The sequence below is a fragment of the Anomalospiza imberbis genome, chromosome 8, assembly GCF_031753505.1.
Source record: "Anomalospiza imberbis isolate Cuckoo-Finch-1a 21T00152 chromosome 8, ASM3175350v1, whole genome shotgun sequence".
Classification (NCBI taxonomy): domain Eukaryota; kingdom Metazoa; phylum Chordata; class Aves; order Passeriformes; family Viduidae; genus Anomalospiza; species Anomalospiza imberbis.
In genome coordinates, this window is record NC_089688.1 from 17,167,530 (window position 1) to 17,188,217 (window position 20,688).

The following is a 20,688-nucleotide window of genomic DNA, read 5'->3' on the forward strand; positions in this document are numbered from 1 at the left end:
ACAAGGAATTCTACACATAGAGCATTTGATAGACCAGAAGTCTGTAAGTACATAGTCTAGTTCTGGCTCACAGATTTTCCACCACAAGATATGACCAGCAGCCAAAAACCATCACTCAGCAATTCTGCAGCACAGCAGCCAACACAATTGGGCACTGTTTCTAATCCATATAATGAAATGGAGAATGAATCCTATTCTGAAGACAGGCATTAGGTGAGCTGAACAACTACCACTGGGTAAAAAGATTAAAAAAAAGCATACCCTAATTCAGATTTTTTTAAGGTTTCTTGCACAAACTTATGCTCTGACCTCTGTTTCCATACTAGAAGTCACTATTCTTACACACTGAAGAGTGAGGAAAAAGGAATTCAACAGCCATGACAAGAGAAGCAAGAAGTCATCCATGTGACAGATCCCACAGGTTTAGGATAAAACAGCTTCTTGAAGCTTGTATTTGTTCTACTGCTCAGTGTTCTCTAGTCCTATCAATCAGAGGGATAATATCCTTCATGTTTAGGTCCAGAGGTGAAATGCACTGACTGCAAGCTACTTAAAAGACCTCAAGAACTTGCAAGACTCCACTCCCACTCTCCTCCACAGTGCTGTCCACATGCTGCACAATGCAAGATCAATTTAGTGCTCCATTTACAAGCCCAGTGTTGTAAATTTCTGAGTATTTCCTGCTGCATTTGCAACAGCCTGTGCAGGTGGGTTCCCCCACACAGGAAGTATCAGGAAGTGGTACTTACCTCTTCATCATCATCAAACAAGGAAAGTGGAGCTTTTGTCATGGACTTGCTGTTGGGGAGAGATGTAGCTTTGGACTTCACAGGTTTACCTGATGAAAACAAATCCTGTGCAAACCAAAGAAATGTCACTTTGCAAAGCAAGGCCATATGTTTAAGAACTCTAAAGGGGACATTCGTGTTTTTCCTTATGAAAAAAGATGTTTAGAATGTTTATGAAGTAGTGGATGCCTTATCTGATGTACCAATCACTTGCAACTGCACTGGGATTTTCCTCATCTTTGCAGTTAATTGCTAGATGAAAGCCAAAATGTAACATATGCAGTATTTAATGATTCTTACTCTTAATTTGCTGCTCTTTCCTGTCTTCAGGCTTTTAATTTAGGCCTGTGTGTACCACTAATGTTTAACTCCCTAAAGATGGGGAAAACAATCAGTTTTCACTCTTGGAGCAAGAAGGAACTTTCAGAACAGCTGGAAGTATATGCATAGATGTCAGATTTCCCAATCCTACAAAATGCATAGAGTCCCCAGATACAAGTGGACTGAAGTCAGGATGACTGAGATCCCAAGGATTTCTGTAGGGATTTCTTGAATAAATACTCACTTCAGCATCCTCCTCATCAGAGAAAAGGCCCCTCTGTTTTCTTGGAGGTGTTTCAGATAAAGGCTTGAAATCCTCACCTGAAGATGGTTGACTCTTTAGGACAAAAACAGACTGCATGAGCATCCATTTAGATTCAGTAAGGGCTGGCACATCTATGGCACATTTTTTTGCAGTAGCCAGGAGGGGGCGTGGCCAGGACCCAGAAGTTATTTCATACCACCTCATGTCATTGCTGGGCACAGGGGGAAGGAGTCTCTTCCAGGGAGAAGTGCTCTCTCTCAGTCAGCTCAGCATGGCAGAGGCAGCAGAATCATTTGCCTCTTTTTTGTACCTTCTGTCATCAGTATTGCTGCTGTTGCTGTTTGCTTTCTTATCATCTCTTTGCGGTTTCAAGTGAATTGGTTTTATCTCAACCCCTGATCTTTACCTTTTGTGCCTCCAATTCCCCCCTTTAGCCCTCCCCAGGGAGAGAGGGGTGGCAGGAGTGAGCAACAGCGTGGTTGCAGTGGGGGCACTAAATTGGGAAGTACCTTTCTTAAACCATGACAGATCCCTGCTAAGAGACATGCTGATGGCAAAATCCTAGCAGCTGAAGGGACAGAACCCAAGCTTGCCAACCCATGGGCTGAAGTCCAAAACTCATGTTCTATGCACAAGTGACTTGCAGGTCTTACCACAGGCCTCCTCTCTGCCACACCATCCTTCTCAGCAGAAGAATGTATGCAGCAACTCATGCCAGGCCTCGAAAGCTAAGGAAAAATGTTTCTTTTAACAAGCTGCGTTTCACAAAGGACAAGGGCAGCTTGTGCCAGCCATCATTTCCTGCATTATCACAGCACAGCCCCAGCCTGCCACCAGCTATATTGCCATTAAACTTAGAATGATCCCAGACCCAAGCACTACTGTCATAAAGCTGGGAATATAAAACAGCCCTCTCTTCCTGACTGAGCAGGAGGAGTGCTGCTGAATCAGTTCTCATCGTCTTCACCAGGAAAGCCCAGTGCTGTGAGATCCCTCTCACTGCTCCCGCTTCACTGACCATGGATACTCTTGCACTGCAGCAGAAATAGAAGCTGGCTTTGGCCCCTGTGCTCAGGTGCTTCTCATAGGACAACATGGAGAAGGTGCTTCAGAATTTGCATTTGACATCCCCAGCACTGTACTTCTCAGTCCAGAGGGCAGAAGAGTCACTGCAGCTAATTATGTTCAAATACTCATTGGACAGAATGTATAAAATGAGAACCTACAGTATCTGTTATAGAAACAAAGAGCATTACTATTTTCCTGAAGGTACTGTTCTGAAAGTGGAGTGGTTATTAGGAGGTTCTCATAACTCTCTCACATACATATGTATGTGCTCACTATCGTGTTCAGAGCTTTCTACAACTGAGAGGAGCTTTCAGCTGAAAAACAGTTTTCTAAACACCCCAAGTTTTGTATATGCTTAGGAAGAACTGTGACACCCACCCTCCTCTCCCATAATAACCACAATACACTATGGGTTACCAGTTAAGTTGCTGTCAGTGGCTGGTTTAAGTGCAGACAGTTTCTGCAGCACAGAACTGTGACACCAAACGTTTGTAACTCAGGCTGGCTTCATTTCAGCCATGAAATTCATAAACATTTTTTATTATCAGAGGCTTCTCATTTTGCTCTCATTTCAATCCTGCCTTAAAAAGATTCTTTAAATCACAACCCACACAGATAAAAACCTCAAATAAACCCCATGTTTAAAAGGCAAAAGGCATTTAAGGACCATTGAAGTACTAAATTATAGAAGACCCTATCAACCTAGTCCTATTTCATAAATATGCCACTTTCACAGTGTTGTATATGGAAAGACTGCTTCAACTGCACTAGAAACTTTTCCTAAAACCTCAGCCAAACAATCCATTTATATGCCATTACCTTTTTTTCCATGATTGCCTCTCTGTGGCTTTCTGTTGTGCCAGCAAGCACAGAAGGAATGGCAGGTTTCTCCTTGAATAAGTCACCTTCTTCATCATCATCAAATAGGTCAGCTGTGGACTTGACTACATAAAGAGACAAAACCAGCAGGGAATGAGGAATACAGAACAAGAGAGTCTCAAAAGATACCATACTGTTTAACGATGACCAACATCAGGAGTCTTTGAGAGAAAAAGCCAGACAAGCTCCCAAAGTGAAACACCACTTACCTGAAAGCACTGGTGACAGAATATGCAGTCAAGCAGCTGAGCAAGCTGGCACCTCTAAAGGCAGTGTTTTGTATTGGCTTAGCACAGCCAGCAGCTAGACCTTGCTAATAGGAAATGCTGGGCACAAAGATTATAGGCTGTGTGAATAAAGCCTGTACCAATTCCCTGATGCAAGTCTAGATACTGCTCTAGTGGTAGAAGGAGCATCCTTAGAGAGAAGTCAGGGGAGAGCATGTACAAACAAACAAGCCCCACATCACTCTGATAAAAAGAAATACCAGTGACAAAGAAAACCTCTACAACAGAACACCAAAAATCAACCAAAACCACAACCCCTCAAAACCCGAGCAGAAATTGCAGTGATGAAGGTTTGAATTTTGTAACCCATTGGTTCCTACCAATTTCAATTTTGATGATCTTCAGTGTTTAATCTTTCACCACAAATGTTTAGAGGTACCTGGATCTGGAGGCTTTTTAGTTGCTTCCACAAAGAAGTCGTCATCATCATCATTATCAAACAGAACAACTTTCCCAGGTTGCTTAGGAGTTTTTCCTGTGCTCTGTGCTGCAGATTTCTTGTCTTTTTCCCCAATTACAGTGGAACTAAACACATCACTTCCTCCTGCAGGTCAGATGGGGGCAGAATAAAAATCAAAATAACATTGCCAGAGTTACGAAAAACTGAATTTGTGCCACGGTAAGTGACATCAGGTACAGCTTCCATCTCAGCAACTTTTAAGGCGCTCCTGCAACAGTGCCACATCAAAAGCATTAGTTAGACACGTTCTGATAAAGCCAAGTCACAGACAGCCCCTCACTCTCACTGCAGCCACTTCCTCCTCAAACCTGCTCATCTTCCCTAGGAACAGCAGCCAGGCTCTGTGCTGAAGCTAGAAGACTCAGTACTCCCACACTGCTGCCCTATGGACTTCCCAAACCAGAATCCTACTCTACTAACTAGTACACCACACCACTGTGGCCCAATAGAAGTGGTAAGGTGCTTGGGGAGAGGGAAGGACAGATGACTGAGTTCTTCCCAGGAGCCACACTTGCCACGCGAGCCCAGCAGCCATACTGCAGTACGAGGCTGGCTTCGGCCGCGAGATCCCTGCGCACACCAGATATGGTGGGGATTCATTAGAGCCAGCCAGAGCAACTGTTCCTTCTGCCTCTGCTGTGGAAATGTCCAGCCTCAGTGCTAAGTGCCTGATCATCTGCAAACACTCCTAAAGGTCTAAGCCTGTCTTTTGGCTTCTCACGTGTAGATGTTTGGAAATGAGACAGAGATAAGGAGATACTTGAACGAAAGTTTGGCAGAAAGTAGAACAACTGCTATTTGGTTAAGTCAGCAGACTGCATAAATTTTGATCAGCAGCAGGTTCTTATTAAAAAAGTGTATTATGCAATTATAAAGTGCCTCAGGATTGACAGGAATACAGCCATAAAATTTGGTTATTTATTAAAGATTATTGAGTTCCTAAACAGTTCACTGGAATAGCAAAGGAGCCTCAATCTTGGCTTTTCTCTGGTGACTCAAGCCTGTCTGCAAGTCATTGAGAGGGAGTAACTAAAGACTAAACTCACTGCATATACAACAGTACCTCCAAGAAGGAAGAATGGATAAAAAAATCCCACACATCAATCTGCTGTTTTAAACTCTGCTACTAAGTTTTACAATTATGAAGAAGTCCTGTTGTTGACATATATCTTTGACCCTCTATTTGTGTATTTCCTACTCTAAAATTTATGCTGGCTGAGGTCTCAGTTAACTGAAGCCAGTCTTAAAATAGACTTTTTTTAAGAAAGGCCAAAACTTAAAATTCAGGTACCTCAATCAAGTGAAGAGCCTGCACACTGACAGCAATCTTTGTCAGTAAATTCAATAACAACTGGTGATGTTTATTTTCATTGATCAGCTTGGATTCTGATAAGAAACAGATCTTAGTACAATTCCTTTTTACTTTTAGCTCCAAGTTATAGACTTGGTTCTTTCCCATATATGCAGATCCTCTGAATCAAAACCAGAAAAACAAGATTGGTCTTAACATAGGAACTTGATGTTTAAACTGTTCTGCTAACCCAAGGCAATATGATAAAATGTGAAAGATCAAAATGCAGTTCCTTCTCAGACTACAGGTGGAAGCTGTGACTGCATGCACAGCAGAATTAAGCTGCATAATATCAGCTGAAGTGACACACATTCTTAAAGTTCAGAGCACAACACTTGAAGCTGACAGTTGCTGATGTCTGCCATCAGTGACACCTACCTTCAGAGCTTCTCCAGAATCTTTGATTATCCATAAAACATGCTGCAGTTTAGGCTTAGCATGGTAGAAGCATCTGTATTTGTCATTAAGCATATGATCAAGCAATGCAGTGCTGCTGTATTTGGATAGTATTTTCTTTAAAACCTTGACAGTAGGTTTTAAAGAAAAGAGCATTTTGTGCATGAAGCAATTGGCTATTGAATAAATCATACCTGGAAACAGAAATACTGCACCTGCAGGAACTTTCTTTAAGGACTTTGTAGAGGATGCTGAAATCATAGGAAGTACAATACAAATGGATGCACTTATTTTATGCTGTCAAAGACTTTACCACAGAACTTTACCATAGAAACAGGAATCCAAGAAGTTGTCTGAGTTTTTTTTATTTCTTAACAGCTCAGAACTCTTTACACAGTCTTCTTGAACTTCTGGGCTTTTGCAAATATATGTAACAGTCTATTTTTTTTCAATTTAAACTCCACAGAACAGCTCTACTACACTGAAGCTTACAAACACATTACATGATTACATACAGCATTATTTACAACAGTTCACATTCACACACTCAAAACCGCTTCAATACAATACATTCAAAACAAAATGGCTTAGTCTCCCAACACATATCTGAATATTCATCAAATACAGTGCTTCAGTAAAAGCTCTGCAATACAGAATGTGTGCTCAGAGTCCTTAAGGGTCTAGATATACACCCAGTGGGAAACTCATGTGAATTAATCTGCAAGAAGAAATCTCTGCTCCCCTCAAACCCACAACTGGATCCTGCAAAGTATACTTGAGAAGCAGGAACTCAGCACAACAGAGAGCTCTGACAACAGCAGTAAGGACACCCTTTCAGCTCTAGGAGAGCAGGTGTGTCTAACACATCATAGCAAACAAACACACGTAAAATTCAACATAGCTGTTCTCTGTTGAGACTGGTGAGGAGAAGAGACTTGCTCTGCAATTGCTACATCAGGCTTTCTAGTTTGGAACAGTCTAGCTGCTAGCAGTAATAAATCACAGCACAGACAAGACTACAGGAGGCAATGTTGGTTCTTACCTTCACTTACTGGGACTTGCTCCTCTCTCTCTTTTGATTCTTCTCCTTTTGGTGCTTCAGCAAAAAGATCACTCTGCTCATAGATGAAAATGCAAATGGGGGGAAGTGGTGAATTTGTTTTTGTAGGAAATTACAGATGCTGATTTTTCCATACTGAATGTTCACTTCTAAGCCAAGACAGAGGAGGTAATCACCACTCCCTTCTCAAAAGGATGTCTGCAAATACAGACTTTAACCTAGGTACTCAAGTGTTAACTTGAGCGTATATGTTCAGAAAAGCAGCACTCCTCTAAAATTTAATATACTGATCACTAGTCTGTCTGCTCAAGAGAAGGAATGACTTTTTATCTGCACATCTTCAAGGACTTACACTAATTAATACACAGCTGGTTAGGTCCTGATTATACCCTTCTAAGCTTTCCTACTGAAGTTTATACAGTAAGGTTTGAGGGAAAAATTCAGGTCAGGACAAGCATAAAAATACTCCTGATCTTCATGTGGATAAAACATATGTTTTATCCACATTGTACCAATGGGAACATAAGTATGTCATTTGTGTAGTTCTTCCCCACTGGAAAGCTATGCTATTCCAAAACAATTGAATATTACCAAGCAACAAAATGCTGTTTGTCCTCTCTGTCTTCCAGAAGTGGGAATATTCAGGGATCTTTTGTTTTATTTTGTAAAGGGGGAAACACTCCTTTTCTACAATCTGCAGCATTCTCACCTCTTCATCATCAAAGAGGCCTGTTCCACCACTGAAGAGTCCACCCCTTGAACCAAACGGCGTGAAGTCCTCATCAGTCAGTTTAGGAGGCTTGAAGATGTCATCATCATCATCTAGAAAGTACAAGAGACACAAGCTTTGGTAAGACTGATCCAAGTTTCAGGAAAGGGAATTAGAGACAACCAAAATAAAAACTGCTTTGGTTCCATCTGCTCTTATAAACATGACACAGAGAGAAGCTGATGAAGGTGCTAGGTTGTGCGGTTGCTGCAGAAGGCCACATTAAAGGAAGAACTCTCACCAAGTGTGTTTCCAGCCTTGTTTACATGCACATCACAACCTAGATTTGTTTACACATTCATCTTGAAGGATGCTTACTGATATCTCACCCAGCTTCTATAGCAAGAGCCATGATTTCTAAGCGTTATCTTACAATCCAGCCCAAAATTCAAAAACAAGAGAGAAGGATATCCTACCATCCGATGGAACTCTAACTTCCTTCTTCTCTTTTGGGGTTTTCCTTGTTTTGGTCTCTGATGACAGGGCTTTAAGAAGAAAGTTTCAATTAAAAAACTAGTCCATCTTTACTTACAGTCTGAGATCTATCTATGGCAAAAATAACCTAAAAAAATAGCAAACCAAGCTGATCTCTGTGCTTTCACATGAATCAGCCTGGTGAATCAATTCTATGAAATATGGTTTCTAAAACTAGTACCTAAAATTGTAATAGAATCATTCTGTCAGGCACTAGGGGTTCAACACAATGGTCTACATGCAAGATTAGTGTCACCTGAGATGTCAGAAAGCAACACAGCATTCCAGACAGCCACTCAAATGGCTCCAGATTTATTATTGTCTTCATTCAGCTACCAAAAGCAAAGCCAGAGTTTTATCTCCTCTAGCCTTACAAGGTTACTTCGATGACTGGAAGATTTCCCTGTAACTGAACAAGTTAAGTTGGTAGGTTTTATACTCTTGATATCAACAGACCTAGTTTGATTGTTTGAACTGTGCAAGAACACACACACAGCTCTTGTCTGTTCATCTTGTCAATATTACAGGTCAACAGCAGCCTCACAAGCACTTGCCAACTCAACTTCAGCTAGCTATTTTCAACTGCTGCTTTGCTGCAAGACTAAATACTTGAGACATCTCTGCCTTTGAAAGTAACACAAAAGTAAACACATTATTTAGTCTAAAATATCACGAGTGATAGTAGCAAGGAACACTTCCTCAAAACAGTATATTTAAGCCACAAAGAAAACAAACAATTCACACCACATGAAAAGTCCAACCTACTGCTTGAGGTGTTTTCTACTGTAGAACTCACAGAAAAACCACAGTGACCAATGGCTTCCACAAACTTACTTGAAACAGGAGAAAGCACACATGGTCAAACATGCAGAGGGAGAATCAGATTGGAAAGTAAGCATTTCCAATATTTTGTGTTTTGAGAGTGACCTGTCTCACCTGAAAGCAATGTGTTGCCCACTATAACTCTCAGTGAATTCCATTTCAGTCCTCTGATTTATGGGCAAAGAATTACTCAGAGCACAAAACAGTGTCTGCAATTCCTCTTGTCATGTTTTCACCTAATACATGTTCAAATAATAGATCTGTGTAACTCATGTATTGTAACCCACAATCTCCTGTCCCACACTTTCAGAAGTCCCCCATTACTGCACAAAAACTTTTCAAAGATTTTGGGAGATAACTCACTTGAACACTCTTCATCCTGTCTGACTGGCACTTCTCCTTTGATTCGGGCTGCCAGCTCATCTGCAAATGATGTTGGCCTCTTCTTTTTCTGGGCAGTAAGGACAAATAACAGCAGATCCAGTTAGCAACTTCATGCAATTGCAATTATAAATACCTGTATTCTATAGCCTCACTTGTACAGTATCTTGTCTAGACTTTGCCTGAAGCCCTCAGAAGAAGCAATACAGCTTTCCGTTAAGAAAGCAGAGATTAGGCATGCATCAAGAATAAAAAAAATTCCCAGAATTTCTAGTTCTGATGAATACATGGTTTTCAATGTCACCTTGCTTTGTAAGGAAGGCAGCAATCACTCACAGGCTTTGTGCTTTCATCTAAGTCTCCTTCCTCATCCTCCTCTTTTTCAGAGTCAAAGAGATCACAGCCATCATCATCATCTTCATCACTCATCGGGGCTATCCTCTAAAAAACAATTAATATCCTGTTTGCATACAAAACAAGCACAAAACTACAACTGCTTAGATAAAATCAAATTTACAGAAAGGATGGGAACTTACAGCTAACTTGGAGTACTTCACAGCTTTTGAAAGGTAAGGAAGGAGTTCTAGCTCCAAGCAAGTTGCTGCATTCTCTAGCACACCCCAGCCCTGTGCTGTGTCACTGAATGCTGCAACTGAGGACATAAAGGCTCCCCTCACAAGATGTGTACCACTACCACACACAAACTAAAGACCTGGCATTTAGTCTTAACACAGGAACGCTCTGTTAAGTGTTCCTTAGTGTCCCTTAATCAACTAGTAAAAAATTGTATCATCTTGCTCTGTCCTTAGGGTGGACAGCAGAATGAGAGACACTACATGCTCACATCCTGGTTTCAGTCATGTCAATAAGAGGATGAGAGCTGGGGGTTGGCACAGGCAAGTGCCCAGAATTGAACTAAATCAAAGTTCTTGCTCATCTTAACGATACTTGCTCATCTTAATATACATCAGGCACACAAAGCTACCCTATGAAGCTTAAAGTAACATCTGAGTGTTTTTCCAACACTGTATTATTAATAAGTAGATTAAATAAGGGTTGCCTTTTTCCAACATTGCTCTTTTGACATTTAATCATGCCAGATTGAGGATCCCCACCTAAAAGTCTTTTGCAGTGGCACATCTAAATATGGATAAGATTCCTTCTTCTAAAACCAATTACTAAAGTCAGGCTTGAATTTTTCCACCTCAACATCTCTCTTCCCTTCTCATTCATTATCCAAACAGATATACTGTTCAGAATATCTAATACCATTCACACCTTTGATTCCATGTAATACCCAAACTGTATTGTTCCTTGCCTCCTGCACAACAAGACTAGATTTTTAATTATAAACCAAATAAACCCACAGAAGCCTGGTTTTCCTGGGGTAGATTCTTTGAATTCTCATGTTTCCCAAGTTATTCCTGAGGAAAACACATATCAGGCAATGCCATGCTACATAGGCTCTGTATCTAAGAGCTTGCAAGCATGTCTTTCAGCCCAACCCAAGTTCATTTCCAAAACATGGTGCCATCTGCTGAGGACCTTCCCATAAAAAGTTATAAAAATCAGGCCTCACAAAGTTGCTAATAATCAAATGTCCAGAGCTCTCATCTCCTCTTTTATGCATGCTCACTGTGTCACAAATGTGAAGTCTTTCAGGTATGCACCAGAGTGTTTAACCGTACCGTCTTTTGGTCATCTTCACTAGGGTTTCCAAATTCATCATCTGATTCCTGTAACATAAGAAACCCAGAGACAAGTACACACATTACTTCGTCCAGTGGTTAAGGCAGAGAACTCAGAAATTCTGAACTTGCTGAAGTCTGGACATTCAGATCTCCTCACCATGATCTGACCAAGAAATTGTTCCCCCGCTGCTGACCATCTTTATGACAGGAGCTCACTAGAAAGTCATTAATTCAGCAAAGACAGCAGGCTCCATTGTGACTGCATCCAAGTAACTCAAAAGGGATTTCACTTTAAGTGAACCAAAAGCAAACACCTCAGGAGAAAGGGATTGCTTCCATAGCACAGTTACAAAGCAGAGACATCCCAGCCAAAGCAAGCAAAACATATCAGAAACTGATATTCCAATGCAGCAGATTTATGAAGCAAAGCCTGGAGGTGGATTAATTAAAGCTTTAAATTTGTTCCTCTCAGTCTCCACCCCATTCTTTGTAACTGTAATTTATAATAGGTTTGTTCTCCATAAATGCAATTCTTGATAAGAATCTGATTTGCTTCACAAAATTAAATTAGAGTGGAATAAACCACTTCAGTTTGAAGTATTCTACTTTAATAACAGCTAGAGTCAATATCACATAAATGTTCCTCTGGAAAGCTGAAGAGGAAACCACTACATAAGAACAATAACAAAGTATATTTATCCCAACTAACACAGGGAAAAAACATTGTGCAGTATTATATTGAGAGCCAACATCAAAAAGCAAGGTAGTTAATGGCCTCACATGCAAGAGGTGTTTGTGCAAAGCAGCTGGTACTTGTCACTTACCTCCTCATCCTTCTCTTCACTGTCAATTACACTTCCTCGATCACTATCTACTGATCCTTCTAATTTAAATGGAAACAAAAAAGTTAACATCAGACACAGAACAATGTAGTCACCATTTAAGCCACCTGAAGACTCTGTGAAGAAAACTAAAATTCAGGTGGGTAGAGAGTGGTTTGAAAGAACTTTGAAAGCTGATGAAATGCTAACACTTTGCATTTCTAATACACAAAGCAGAAGTAACTGAAAAGTAACTACTTTGTATACTGGAAATGTGGTTGTTACAGCATGATGAACATTTTTTTCCCCAGCTAATTACAGGCTGTATCTAACCATGCAAGAACAGTACACAGGATAACCAAAGCAGTGATTTAAAACAGTCAAAAATCTTGGATTAGGAACTAATTACTTGCATAGAAATAAAAGGTCATGCCAGCACATACCTTCACTAGAGAGATCTCCAAGGCCAACATCATCCTGTTCCATAAACTGCTGAGAGCCAATCAAGTAAGGTAAAGGTCTGTCAATATAGAGATCCTAGAAAGAGACAACATCATGGCTGACAAAGACAGAAGTCTTACATCCCTTGTTGTAACTCAAAGAAGATACAAGCTTGTTTAGAGTCCCACCAAACGTATGCTTTAAGTCAACGTACAACTGGGTGGGCTAGCTGAGGTTTATTCCTCTCATCACTGTCAAACAAAGTGACTACTTCTATTTGTGTAGTCCCAACACGTTTCCTCCTACATCTAACAGAAGAATATCCTTTCAAAGACCTACAGGCATGAGTCTTATCTCAAAACCTGGACCTTGGATTTTTAATTACTGGGATGGCAAAAATCATCCATAAAGATAAGGCTTATACCTAAAACACATGAAATTTTTACATCCCACTCCAACACAGAACTGAGGCTTCCCCTTCAAAGTTCACGCCATTAAAATAAATTCCTTTAGGATTCCATACCTTAATGCTAACCTAACTGCAAGACAGGCAGGTTACAAAAGGAGCAGCTCAGCAGAGAGCACTTCTTCAGATGCAGTCATCAAATCCTCTTTTTAGGTAACAGGTTTAGGTAACATCAGTTTTACACTAAGGCAGTAATACAGCTGACAGAAGCAAAGAGCAAGTCCAAGAAAGCAAAACAAACCCAGCAAGAACAGGTCCCTGTACCTTTGGCTCAAGTATCAGTTCCACTCTTTCGTTACTTTCTTCCTCTTCTGAGTCAGAGTTCCCTGCTTTGATGTCTAGCTGTTCAAATGCACTGTCCAGAACCTGCAACCCATAGTTCACTGCTTCTTGAATTTTAGGGATTAAATCAGCTTCTTTCTGTTCTCGCGTCTTTTCCTTTAATAACAGAAAAAAACACATGCTCACTGCATTCTACTTAAGACTCAATCTTACCACAACACACAAATGTTAATTTCAAATTAGCACAATGAGAGCTTTTTCACTATGTGCATTAGAAAGACAATCAGAATTTTTTTTTGTTTAATTCATTTTCATCACTCCAGAAACAGAGATGTTCTAAACATCCACACAAGCACAGTATTGTTTTACTTGTGCTCCTAAACTATTATGGGGACATTTATGGTATAATACATCTAGATTTCACATATATATATAGCTCTCCGAGTACTTATTCCTAGGAATTATTTCAGTCAGATTCTGCTTCCCCAATTTACTACCTGTGAATCCAGTAAGGTTGCCCAAGGCCTTAGTCCTCTTGCTGAAAAAACATGCATAACCACTTGAAAAATCAATGCATAAGACTTATCTGCTGGATACCATAGTGAGCTTGGGGAGCCCTAACAGATGATCACACACTGTAGTAGCCTCCAATATCACTGTCAACTTTATGACTGAGTGACATACACTATTCAACAGAGAGACTTCAAGGAGAAAGGAAGGAGTTTGGTTTGTAAGCTGTAAATGTAAGCAAACCAAGTTTGAAAATGAGAAGGTAGACAATGGCTGCAAACCTACTGACAGCACTCAAGGCAGCTGAAGTTAACTACCTGCTCTGTTTTGTCTCCAACATCAGCTTTGGGAATAGGCTCTTCCACTTCTTCATCATATACTCTCTGAAAAGTCAAGCAAAATTAATTCACGTAAGAACAACGTACTACTACAAGAGCTAAACCATGGGTACCACCACAAAATACACTGTTAATATATAATTAATTACACATTAGTTCATTACACATTAAAAAAAAAGAAGCCATGGATGACGTCAAGTACCTTCATACATTGGTACTGAAGGTACCACCGGCAGTATCTCAGTGCAACTGAGGTAATTCAAGTCTGCTAGCAGACTAACCTGAACATGATAAAAAATGCACTGTTTTAACCTTCCCAACGTAAAGCAGTTCTAGACACCTCCAGAGTAAAACCTATGGTTTGCTTAGAAGCTGTCTACTTCCCTTTAGTTTTCTGTCATTTGGTAGCTTTCCTTCCATACTCATGGAGAGGGCTCACAAGAACCCTCAACCTTCAGTTTGCTCTGATGACCCCTCACACCCAGCTCTTTGAGCACTCTTATAGGACCAGCTACAAGGAGAAAATGGGGAATAAAAGATCTCCATGGAAAATTCAAACCTAAATCCAAATCTCAAGCACGGGTGCAGTTATCCCCTGGGAAGAGACAGATCTCTCACTAAAATGAGAATCAGAAACGAAGACCTATTTCTGTGCACCATAATTTGGGAACAAACAGCTGTAAGCACATGAGATTTAAAACATTTGGTACAAACTGTTCTCAGCAGAATCATTATGCTGAACAGCCAAGCTAGGTCAGAAAAGACACTGCAGCACTGAAAAAAACCCACTACCGCCAAAACCCCCCAGAATATAAATTCAGTTTTCCATCTTTTCCTCTGTCACTGTCCTTCCAATAATAATACCATGATGAGACATGTATGGCCTGAAATAATGCTGATTAAAACAAAACACTTGATAAAACTCAAAGTGCTAAAAACCCTCCAAAAATCTGAAATACTACTAAAGCTCTCCATCTTAATTAGACACATACTTCCAGTGATACAATGTTGCAACAGGCTTTCAAGTCTAGCTTTATCTTTCAAAATAGAGACATCTATAAAGTGGCAACATTAACCAGAAAATACGCTGGCCATGACCATACCAAGGGGACAACTGCCTGCAGGTCAACACCTTTAATACCAAATGCTTTTAGATTAAAATAACACCATTAGGCAAACCTACAGCATTGTATACCATTCCTCATATTCAGACAGGTAAGTGCAGACAAATGCTACATTCATGCAACTTGTGAAGATAAGTGAAGACATCCCAGAATTCCCTACTCATTCATAGTTCTAAATCCAAAACTCTGGTCACCAGGTCATGTATTAGCAAGGAAGGAAGGTATCACTGAAAAGGCAAAGGGAACCTGCCAGTACTGGAGAATGCATCATTCACAAGGGAATTAGGATATGTTTTAACAAAACACAATTAAAAGTAATTTCATCCCTAAATCAGCATCAGATTTGCCAGAAAGATAATTCACTTCTCCACACTACATTAAGAGATGACAAGGTTTGAACTAAAAGTTTGATGTTGTACTAGAACATACTCACATTCTCTATGAACTGCGTGTTGGACAACATAAGAAAGTCATTGAAGACATTATGAAGGCGACAGTCTGTAGCTTTTGTTTCACTGATCAATCCATCCACCTGTTTTTTGATTTCATGTGTCCTGGAAATGGTTTGCTGTGAGAATTCTTGCAGAAAATGGAGAAGCTGTTGACAACAACAAAGGAAAGCAATAATCAGCATCCGGTCTTTTTCCTTTGGCACCGTTTGTAAGACAGGCAGAACGGATCATACACTTCAATTGAGGACCAAAACACACACACATTAGACTGAAACACTCTCGCGCACACACACAGGACCAAGTCTCAGCCACCTCGTTCTACATCTCCGTTCGAGCCAAGCGCTCGTTTCAGTTTTCCTGCCCGGACCGGAGAGTTAAAGCAACGAGAGAGCCGCCGGGCCCGGGGGGTTGCGTTCTTCCCGCGGCAGGTCCGTGTCGAGACCCCCGGCCAGCGGGCGGCAGCACCGCCCCGCACACGGCCCCGAGCCCCGGGGAGGCCGCGGCCCGCGCACCCCTCCGGTGCCGGGCTCAGGCCCGCTCCCGGCCGCACCGCTCACCCCGGCGTCCGAGGCCAAGGACCAGCTCTGGCTGCTCTTACGGATCTCGTCCAGCGACCAGGGCCGCTCCCACGCCGGCTCCGCCACGTCCCCGTTCATCTGCGGGAGAAGGACAGTGAGCAGCGGGACCGGTGCCGGTGCTGGTGCCGCTCCCGGCCCGGCCCGGTCCCGCCGCTCACCCTGGGCTGGCGCTGGCGCCGCCGCTCCCCGCGGTCAGCTGAGCGCCGTCACGTGACCCGCCCCGCCCGCGCGCGCCGCAGGGCCGGCAGGGGGCGCCAGGCGGCGCGCGCGGGGGCGGAGCCACCGCGTCCCGGCCCGGCCCGGCCCATCCCACCGCATCCCATCCCACCGCGTCCCATCCCACCGCGTCCCATCCCACCGCGTCCCATCCCACCGCATCCCATCCTGTCCCGGCCCATCCCACCGCGTCCCATCCCACCGCATCCCATCCCACCGCATCCCATCCTGTCCCGTCCCATCCCACCGCATCCCATCCCACCGCATCCCATCCTGTCCCGTCCCGTCCCACCGTGTCCCGTCCTGTCCCCTCCCCTCCGCTCCCCTCCCGTCCCGTCCCGCCCCCGCGGGGGAATCCCGCGGAAGGCGGAAGGCGGCGGGAGGTGGGTCCGGGCTCCGACCCCGTCACTGAGAGACAGGCCGTGCCTTGCGAGGGACACGAGCGCGGCGCGCCCTGCGAGATAGCAAGAGGGTCTGCTGCACACCATTCCCCGCTGGAGCGCCGCACCCGGCTCTGCTGATGCCTAGGCTTACGACTAAGAAGGGACCCTTTCCTCCTGGTTTTCTTACTGAAGTAACTGCAAGGCTTACCCTGAGCCACGTAAAATCTCCTTAGTTTTATAACTATGAGTCTTAATAAACCCGTGCCAGAATTCCCGGATTTGCTAGAAGAAAACACACTGACATGAACAAATACACAGTGCAAATCGCCAAACTGGAATTCAATTATCCCTAGGCCTTTTGAGGTTCAACACCCCCACTAACTTCCCCTTTTCTTGCTATTTTTTTTCCAATGGATTAAAAAGCCTTGTTATATGGTATTTCATACGGTCATTATTACAAGTGAGTTCACGAGAAAGGAAATGACAATAAAATAACCTGTTCTTCCAGGTGGTAACTAAATAATCCATTGGCAATAATCAGACCTTTATATTTGCACATAGAGCTTATTTATTGCACTTGACTACATTGATACCACTCATGAGGAACCAGGGCACTGATTGATCTTACTTGGGTTCTCAAACAAGAAAAAACATGTAATATCTCTAAGTTCTTATACATTGATCTAATGGCTACATTCAGATCCTGTAAATACATTACTAGGCAAGGGACACAGAAACTTCTAAAAGCAAAGTATCATAATACTCCTTTCAACTCTACTTTTCTGTGATTCTTTGACAAGACACCATTACTGAACCGGCTCAGACCTTCAAACCTAGTAGAATTTAAAGAATTTTACTATACTGATAATAAAACACAAGCTAACAAAGGACAAGTAGAAAAATACTAGCCTAGGCTAGTTTCACATAAATATAAACATAAATATAAAATTATTCTCTAAGCCTTTTAGAATTTTGCTGTAGTTTTTTCCTCTGCAACATTCCATCAACCAGAAAAGCTTGCCTTTAGCTACTTTCCATATTCGCTGACATGTGAATCCCCTTTGTTGATAATGCAAAGCTCTACTTTCACAGAAATTTGTGCATTATAAAACATGAGATCTGTGTGCACTTTGTGCACTGATGCTACAAAATGTCAGGTCTTAGCATTGGGCAGCTTCAGGTCTGGGGGACTTGCAGATAAGTTTCCATAAAAAACCCAGCATGACAGCTACATAGAACCTGAATGGTTCCTAGAGGAAGCTGTTTATTTGTGATACACCAGTCTCTGAGCCAAGAGGACTATGAATGGCACAACAAAAATCTGCTTTCTAGGAGTCCTGTCCTAAACATTGCAGACAGGATTACAAAAATCATTTAATCCTAAAATTCCTTTTAGAGAGAAATTTAGACAGGTTCCATTTAAAGTTCAGAGAAAAGCAGCAAGAAAAATCACAGAGGGGATTTGCTGTTCCACTCAGAACTCTCTAAGTGATTATGTGACATAAAGGTACCAAAAATCACATATGTCATCAGGGACTAATCTGCAGATTAAGAATCAGAACATGTAAAACCGTACAGGGCTGAGGTCTCTGACACCCATAAAGCCATGCCTTATCACTTGGTTAAATTCACAAATATTTACAAGGTAAAGAGAATACCACAGCAAGCTTACCCAATAGCTAAAAGAAAGTAAACATGTTTTTATAACCTTAGAACAGGATGCAAACATAAAAAAGTCAAATTAAATCAAAAGTTAAGCTTCTGCATTCCATGGGAAAGAACCCCAATACAATTTGTGCATTGTTTTTCATTTCCCTGGCTACTCCTTGCTCTGCTGCTCAGTAGTGCTGTATGTCTTGGTATAGAGGCAGAGAGATGTGGTTGCTCAAACCCTGCAATTTTCAGAATTCCTCATTCTCCAAGAGAGAGTCCCAGTGCCTGCATTATCTATAGGCGGCAAAAAGTCTTGGGCTGACAAGCAATGTCAGGGCTTGAAGATGCCACAGACTCTGGTGCACAGTGTAGAAAGGCGTACCTATAGCCAGAAGTAAGTACATGTGCTGTCACTGGACCAGCACATGAGAGCCTGAAATCTCCAGAGGAACTTCCCCCTCTGCTTGGTGTTCATTGCTGGTTAATGCAATGACAGAACACACTGCTTGCCTCTTAGGGTATTTATTCATTTCAGGGAATTCACTATCAGGCTTCCTATAAAAATTCATTATAACTCCTCAGAAATAAGCAACTATGATTACCCATGCCACCTAAAAAGACCTTGCTATATTAATTCAAATTATTTACTGCAATAAGCTGTGCAAGCAGTAAAAAAATAGCCAGTCTGATAAATTCAGTCCAGGTAACTAGAAATTAAGGGAGAAAAACAAAACCCACAGCACAACAGCTAACCCTATAAATGAACCTGGACTCAGACCGATGACTTCATTGGTTCGTGGTTTGATCCTTCTTTGATCTGGAAGTTCATGTCTGGTGGTAAAATCATGGGCTTGGAGAACAGGCATTATTACTCTGGAGATCCTTGGTGAGGTGTAGGAATACCTACTTTGTCAGGAATAGGGGAACTTGACTTCTGTGTTATCTCTGAATTCCTCTAGGATTCTGAATTCCTCTAGGTCATAAGCTCTGAAACTTGAAATCTCTGACACACTTAAGGGAGTCACCCAAATTCATGCATCAAGTAAGCATAAAATGAAGAAATAAAAAAAAGTCCTGAATCACAGTCCCATGGTTTTCTACTTTAATCTTTCACAAAACTTTGAAACTCATAGGACTGATGAAGTAGTGCTATCCTCCCACTTTTGTAAACAGATCAAGAAATTAAACTTCTCATATTAATTGAGGTATCATAGTTGATAAAGCAAGATAGAGCCAGGATGGCTGCGAACTTATGTTCCAAGTGAGACCCAGGAAAGCCTTTCACCAAATACGTGCTTGAGAACAAAGAGTGGCTCCACTGCAGACAATGGAATTATCCAGAGGGCTCAAACTAAGGATATACATTAGTGCTTTGCATGACCCAAGCCCTAAGATCTAGTTTGAAGGCTGCAGAAGTTAAGGGGAGTTTTCCAGCTTTCTTTAGTAGGTTCAAGCCTATTTCAGCAAAAGACTGTGTTTCATATTGGAGGTTTAGTTATCTGTGTGACTTAATGTACAAATATTTACCTGCATGATGTTTGCAAGTTCTATAGAATCAGGAGTGAACCTTGCAAAAAACTTATTCTCTCACTGGGCATTAATCCACCACAAGGACACTAGCTTTTTTGATGGAAAGTAAGAACACCAGATCATAAAATGGTTTGGATTGAAAGGGACCTTAAAGATCCATCTAGTTCCAACCTTCAGCCTTCCACTAGGCCAGGTTGTTCAAAGCTCCATCCAGCCAGGCCTTAAACACTTCCAGGGATGGGGCATACACAAGTTCTCTAGGCCACCTGTGCCAGTGTCTGACCACCCTCACTGTAAAGAATTTCTTCATAATAACAATTCTAAACATGACCTCTTTCCCTTTAGAATCACAACCCCTTGTCCTGTCACTGCCCTCCTGATCTTTCCTGTAATTCCCTGTTAAGAACTCTGCATGCTCTGGTGAAATTAGTTCAGTGCAAAAAAAAGAGTGTATTGAAAAGAGGAATTCACTGGAGACGTAGCCAGATCTAAGACTTTAGGAAGGGACTAAATTCTTTTAAAGCAAGATCTGTGTGTCCTCAGGCAGGAGGTTGAAAGGCACCCAGAAGTGTCAGCCTACAGCAGACATTCTGAAGCACAGCTGGCAGGGCCCCAGCATCTTTGTCAAGAAATCATTGGCAGAAGAATGAGGTGTTGTGCCTCACAAGCCCCTTGAAAGCAAAACCAGTCTTGCTTTGAGGTCTCTATCAAAAAGCCACAAAAGAAATGGCACAAAAATTCCTGATCAGCCCAGGGTGATCTGGTGGTAGCAAAGCCTGCACACAGCAGGTGAAAGGATGGGAAAGATTTTACAGTGGTACAAGACATAGGATGGTGCACATCATATAGTTTCTTTAAATTTGTATGAAATCCTTATATCAA

At 41.9% G+C, this 20,688-nt stretch overlaps 1 protein-coding gene across 2 annotated transcripts in view; it reads right to left on the reverse strand.

Moving 5' to 3' along the window:
- Nucleotides 1-16,224, reverse strand: part of WASHC2C (WASH complex subunit 2C) — a 35,055-nt gene extending 18,831 nt beyond the window's left edge. Inside the window, exons 1-18 of one of the 2 annotated variants that reach the window (XM_068197534.1) lie at nucleotides 16,183-16,224; nucleotides 16,004-16,102; nucleotides 15,428-15,592; nucleotides 13,850-13,915; nucleotides 13,005-13,178; nucleotides 12,277-12,370; nucleotides 11,837-11,895; nucleotides 11,010-11,057; nucleotides 9,658-9,762; nucleotides 9,304-9,391; nucleotides 8,061-8,129; nucleotides 7,585-7,697; nucleotides 6,858-6,930; nucleotides 6,010-6,066; nucleotides 3,988-4,152; nucleotides 3,262-3,386; nucleotides 1,354-1,446; nucleotides 750-854 (exon numbers count right to left, since the gene is read on the reverse strand). In XM_068197534.1, coding sequence (XP_068053635.1) covers nucleotides 750-854; nucleotides 1,354-1,446; nucleotides 3,262-3,386; nucleotides 3,988-4,152; nucleotides 6,010-6,066; nucleotides 6,858-6,930; nucleotides 7,585-7,697; nucleotides 8,061-8,129; nucleotides 9,304-9,391; nucleotides 9,658-9,762; nucleotides 11,010-11,057; nucleotides 11,837-11,895; nucleotides 12,277-12,370; nucleotides 13,005-13,178; nucleotides 13,850-13,915; nucleotides 15,428-15,592; nucleotides 16,004-16,102 — 1,698 coding nt within the window. In that variant the 5' untranslated portion in view covers nucleotides 16,183-16,224. The other variant, XM_068197535.1, reaches the window with a different exon arrangement.
- Nucleotides 16,225-20,688: the final 4,464 nt, after the last annotated feature.